This window comes from Malus sylvestris, chromosome 11 (assembly GCF_916048215.2).
Source record: "Malus sylvestris chromosome 11, drMalSylv7.2, whole genome shotgun sequence".
Classification (NCBI taxonomy): Eukaryota; Viridiplantae; Streptophyta; class Magnoliopsida; order Rosales; family Rosaceae; genus Malus; species Malus sylvestris.
In genome coordinates, this window is record NC_062270.1 from 13,503,214 (window position 1) to 13,509,638 (window position 6,425).

Genomic DNA, 6,425 nt, shown 5'->3' on the forward strand with positions numbered 1-6,425 from the left:
CATTAGTTAATTCTTAATAACTCAAACGAACAGCAAGTGGCCCTGTACCACAGTGATGGAAAGGGTGTTGAGCCCTTGCATAACGGCGTGAGTTCAAGCTCCGTCGATGGCTAATCTAACGTCTAATCTAACAAAATCTTTTTTTTTTTTTTTTTACAACAACAACAAAAACAAAAAACAAAAACAAAAACAAAAAAACCCAAACGAACAATTAATGAATGGTTGAATTAATTAACAAGTAAATGAAAAAGAGGGTATTTTGTAGACATCACAAATTAATTAGCTGCAAGTGCACTCAAACTACTGCTTTTAAACAAGATAACATAACTAGCTAGTCACAAAATGCCAGTTTGCATATATACTTGTATTGTATGATAAACATGCCCTACTTATATATCACTTAACCAAAGCCTACTTGACGTGGGCACTTAATTACATGTGCACACTACTGAAATGATGTATAGATCCCTTTCTTTTCTTGCTAGGCTGGGCGCTTGGTGGCTTAATGATAAATTATTTTAGATGTTAATATGACACTGTCACGTGATGTTAATAATTTCATCCGTAGGTCATAAAATGAGTGGACGACAAGTTTATATTTAAGGTATAGTATTAATAAACAAGACAAGTATTATAGTATGACTGAACTGACAATACTACATAGCAATGTTACGATCAAAACGGAAGCTTTCTCGCTTCGTTGGTGCTGCAGCCTCATTCATATATGTAGGTACTATTTAGAGCTATATATGTAGGCTATTGGTATACATTGGGCACGAGCTTTAGATGAGTGAGCAAGTGACATAGAAAGAATAGTTGAGAGAAAAAAAAAGTAATAAGGGGTTTGCTTGAAAGCTACCCGAATCTCCCATTACTCAATATATATGAAGATGTAGTGCTACTTTTCTTTAACAAGACATGAAGTGAATGAGGTGTAGCCATGCTTTTAACGTGCAATCCTCCTTTGCTTTAATCGGTGTGTTTATTCGTGACTTAGTTGGCTTACTATGTGATATGGGAAAGAGAGTGTGAAACCGACTCCAAACGTTTGTACCAACCTTTCTTGAACTGTCTCCGTTCTAAATTTAATTTTAGTTTCCTCGATCTCTCTCCCTCTTTCTCTCACTAAAACTCAGTAACACACTCTTAGTATTATTGTGTAAGCAATAAACAATGGAGGAAATCAAAACTTTTTGCCATGCACTCCGACGAGTCATATATTTTAGTTTAGCTATAAAACAACAAACCCACCACCTAATCATTAAAAGTCTACACATCTACCTTTTAATACTCGGTCGAGTAACACTACACGCCTTATATATTTATACTGCCTATATTATAACTACATATGTAATATTTTTTTTATCATGATAAAGAATAACTACGTTAATAAATCTTATATATACATATAAATTTGACTTTAAAAAGAGATTTGATGAACAATATGAACAGTAAATTTATATATCTCTTCCTTTTTCTCTCTAACCCTCTCATGATGGTAGAGGAGAAAACATGACTCCAATTGAAATAATGTGTTGACGTACAATATATTCGCTTGAAAGTAGAACAAACTTTTCTTGGTAGTAACACTTCGAAGGTTGGAAACGCAAGGAAGATTTTGGTGGCAGACTTATTTATGGTTAACTGTGAGCGGAGGGGCGGCTTTTGACCCCACAAAACTTTCTTGCCATTCACTATATATAACAACCGCACTCACTCCTCTTTCCTTGCTTCCCTTCATTGCTCTCTCTCCTCTCCCTCTCACTCCCTCTTAGCCCTTCCTTTTCTTAGTTCTCATCAAACCTCTTTCACGGTTTCCTCTCTCACCTCTAATTTTCTTTCTCTAAGCTCTCTCTTTGGTCAAAACCAAATTCTGGGGTTTTTGTCTGTGAGCATGGAGGGCCAAGAAGAATTAGTCGTGACTAATGAGCAAGCGTCACAGATGATCACAATCAAAGGCAAGCGTACCAAGCGCCAGAGGCCTCAGTCCCCGAATGGGGTAGTCACCGCAGCGGTGACCTCTAGCTCATCGAGTGCCTGTGGCGATGGTACCATTGGAGGAGGAGATCACGAGTACAACTATTATGGAAATTCATTTACATCTCCCACAACTTCTAGTGAGATTTATGAGAGCACGGAAGAAGAAGAGGACATGGCAAATTGCCTAATCCTCTTGGCTCAGGGTGATCATGGTAATCCAAAGCAGATCATTGAAGAAAGATTAGCACAAAATATTAACATGGGCAAGGCTGGTTTTTTTGTCTATGAGTGCAAAACATGCAACAGAACTTTCCCTTCATTTCAAGCACTTGGTGGCCACAGAGCAAGTCACAAAAAACCGAAGTCCATGAGCAGCACGGAGGAGATAATAAAAAAATCGCCACCACCAGCGGCTGCGCCACCAACCCACCATTCCATCACAGCAACAACTTTTGAGAAATTTGAAGATCAAAGCAAGCAGTTCATCAAATATAAGAGCAGCCCATCTCCTGCAATTCCAATCCAAATGGGTAACAAGCCTAAGATTCATGAGTGTTCAATCTGTGGGTCTGAATTCACATCTGGTCAGGCACTTGGTGGCCACATGAGAAGGCACAGAACAGCAGCTGCGGCAACCAATAGTAACTCTACTAGTGGTGGACCTGGTGGTGCTACTGCTACACATGTGGCTGTGAGTAATAGTAGCAATGAAATGATTGGCACAAGTACCAAACTGCAGAGAAATGTTCTCCCACTGGATCTAAACCTTCCTGCACCAGAAGATCATGATCATCATCACCATCACCATCATAGTGAGTCTAAGTTTCAGTTTGTGCCTACCCAACAGACTACCCTTGTCTTCAACGCCCCTGCTCTGGTGGATTGTCAGTATTAAGAGAGAGAAAAAAATAAGAAAAAGAGAGAATCTTTTATTAGTAGATCATCTCAATGTGAATTATAAGCATTGTTATTTTCAATTTTTATTGTTGCTGGGTATTTTTTGTGGAATATAAATTCTTTGATCGATTCTTTCTACTTTTTAATTTTTTTTACTACCATATGTTAGATCATGTAATAGATGTGAATTACGTCAATTGGTCATGACAGTACAAATTTCTCGCACCAAACCTCTTATTCTTGTTCATATAAATCAGAGTAATTCAATTAGAATATTACTTTGTCACTCAGAAATGGTTGGATCATCTAAATGGTTGAAGTTGAATACTTTGAGTAAGTAAGTGGTTAGTGTTCATGGTTGCCTTTCATTCACGAAAAGTGAGTGATGAGGCATCTTTTTCTTTTTACAATTTTTCTCCCTTTTTCTATGTTCCTTTTTTAAGTGGGAGAACTATGCACATAAACACTATGAGAGAGAGAGAGAGAGAGAGAGATGGAAAATGTGGTGGCATGGGAGGGAAGGCAGCAGCAAAGGGCTAGGGTTGGGCAGCAGTGCAGCATCCAGCACCACAACCAAAAGTCATGGATTAGGTTCCACCTCCTCCTCCTTGAATTGGTGTTATAATAATAATGATAATAATAATAAAACTAAAAACCTATAAAAGCTCTCTCCCTCTCGCTTCACAGTCTGTTCCATTAAATGACAAGAAGTAATGGATAGCAAAGCAGAGTTGGCAACTGCCATGCCACATGTATCCACCTGTATCTCTCTATCATTCTCATTTTTTTAGCTTAATTCATAATAAACAACAATAATAATCAATTTCTATGTTAATTTTACGGACCACCTTAGGGAGAAAATTTTCATGTCTTCGGAACACAAATCAGTATATCACATATTATAATATAAAATGAAGGAATGATATATTTTCAGTGCGCATGTCTTTACTTATATTATAACATATGATGCACCACTTTGCATTCTGAGTACAAGAAAAAAAATCTATCTAACTGAGGTTTTTTAGTTAGTTCCAAGCCTAACGCATATTATTATACATACACAACACAAAGACTCTCTAAACAGTTGTACCTAATTTACCAAATTGTGCTGCTGTGCTGCTGTGTGATCCCTTATTTTGCAAGTCACTTCAACTATATTTGAGATCATCAATCATCATCTCTCCTAGTGGGGCCCACACCATGCCACATTCATTGATATTCCAAAGAAAGATACTCCAGCTCTCTCACACCACACACTCTCCTTTGTTTTTAGGGTTTGGCTAGCTAGCTAGCTTCGACTTATCCAATCTCCACTCTCACTCCACTCTCTTTGTGTATGCTTCGTTAGGTCCCACAATCCCCTCGTATATTTGTTGTGATAGCTCACTGCTTTTCAAATCATCAAGTTCTCCATCATTTAGACTTCCTATTTAGTACTCTTTCTTTCACCTAGACCTCGCGTGTGGTATTTTTCGTGTCATACCCGATATTTCAACGGATCGTGTCATGTAACATTCGTTAAAGTAAACATGTAATATAATCTGATCTGAAATCGATCCGTTAATATTATCAAGAAATATGATTTGACCCATTACCCGTTAAAAAAATATTTTTTAAATCAATAAATAATGAAAATGAAAAACATAATTTGACCAAAAAAAAAAAGAGGAAACATAGTACTAAATTAGTATATGCATACCACTGTAAACCATCTGAGATTATCTAAGGAAAGAATTATATAGAAGTAAGAAGGAAGAAAGAGATAGAGAGAGAAGAAGAATGTCGAAGATATTAGAGAGAGAAAACTGTTGAGAACTGTTATATCTTTTCTTATTAGTTACAAATGAATTGTTACAAGCTATATATCCTCACACTTTGTAGCTTACACTCTAAGTAACAATATAACCAACTTAACTATCTTCATGATCTTTTGACACTTGTCCATTTCCTACCCATTGGATCTTAATACTCCTAACATCCCCCCACAAGCTCAGGGGCAAAGAATGTGAGCCTGAGATTGGCACAATGAGTTTGAAAAAGAGGAGCAGATAAGCCCTTGGTAAGTATATCAGCAAACTGCTCGGTGGAAGAGACAAAATGCACCTGCAGTTCCTGTTTTGCTACCCGCTCGCGAACAAAATGTACATCAACCTCTATGTGTTTGGTACGTTGATGCTGAACAGGATTTAAGGTCAGTGTTATAGCAGATAGGTTGTCACAGAAGAGAATTGGTTTTTCGACAATTGGAACCTGCAGAAAATGTAACAATTGGTGAATCCAATCAAGTTCAGCAGTTGTAGTAGATAAAGCCCGATACTCAGCTTCTGTGGATGAGCGAGAAACAGTTTGTTGCTTCTTAGATGACCACAAAATAGGATTAGATCCCAAAAATACAACCATTCCAGTAGTCGATCGCCTATCATTAGGATCCCCGGCCCAATCTGCATCACTATATGCAGTAATATCCAGGGAACTCTTGACATAATGAATGCCACAGCCTTAAGTAGCTTTTAAGTACCTAAGAATTCGTTTCACTGCCATGAAATGGGACTCCATAAGATTTTGCATAAACTGACACACCTGATGCACTGCAAAGGCAATGTCAGGTCGAGTGAATGTTAGGTACTGTAAAGCGCCAACTAAACTGCGATAAAGGGCCGGATTATTATAAGGTTTGCCATCATCTTTGAGCAATCTGTTGTATGGCAAACAGGGAGTAGCACATGGTTTAGACAGTAACATATCAGCCTTAGTGAACAACTCTGTAACATACTTGCATTGAGAGAGAAATAAACCATCTGGCTTCTGTAAAATCTGAATCCCCAGAAAATAGTGGAGGGGTCCCAAATCTTTAATATCAAACTCTCGGGTAAGGGAATGAATGACCTCAGTAATTGCTTGTGTGCCACTGCCAGTAATAATAATGTCATCCACATATAGGAGTAAAATCACCACAGAACTGTTAACAACCTTTACAAAGAGTGAAGAATCTGCATATGTGGATTTGAATCCCAAGGATGGGAGAAATCGAGTAAACCGTTCATTTCAGGCCCTTGGTGCCTGTTTTAAGCCATATAAAGATTTATGCAACCTGCACACATAATCTTCATGCTTGAAATCAACAAATCCAGGTGGTTGAGTCATGTATACTTCCTCTTGCAAGATACCGTGGAGAAAAGTATTTTTCACATCTAATTGCCGCAATGTCCAACCAAAATGTGCAGAGAGAGCTAAAACTCATCTTACTGTTGTAGGCTTTACAACCGGACTAAAGGTTTCCCCAAAATCAATACCTTCTTCTTGATTAAACCCTTTAGCTACTAGGCGAGCCTTATACCTCCCAATAGAACCATCATCATTCTTTTTTATCTTAAAGACCCATTTACAGCCTACTAAGTTTTTATGTCTTGGTAGAGGTACCAGAGACCATGTACCTTGATGATGCAATGCTGAAATCTCATCTTTCATAGCTTCATGCCATACTGGGGACTTTAATGCAGACTTATATGTGGCAGGCTCAACTTGATTCAGATCAACCCCTCCATGTT

The 6,425-nt window shown here is 38.0% G+C and overlaps 1 protein-coding gene across 1 annotated transcript; it reads left to right on the top strand.

Moving 5' to 3' along the window:
* Positions 1-1,716: 1,716 nt before the first annotated feature.
* On the top strand, positions 1,717-3,006 carry LOC126588336 (zinc finger protein ZAT5-like). Its single transcript, XM_050253415.1, has one exon. The coding sequence runs from the start codon at positions 1,895-1,897 to the stop codon at positions 2,873-2,875; it is 981 nt and encodes a 326-aa protein (XP_050109372.1). The 5' UTR covers positions 1,717-1,894; the 3' UTR covers positions 2,876-3,006.
* Positions 3,007-6,425: the final 3,419 nt, after the last annotated feature.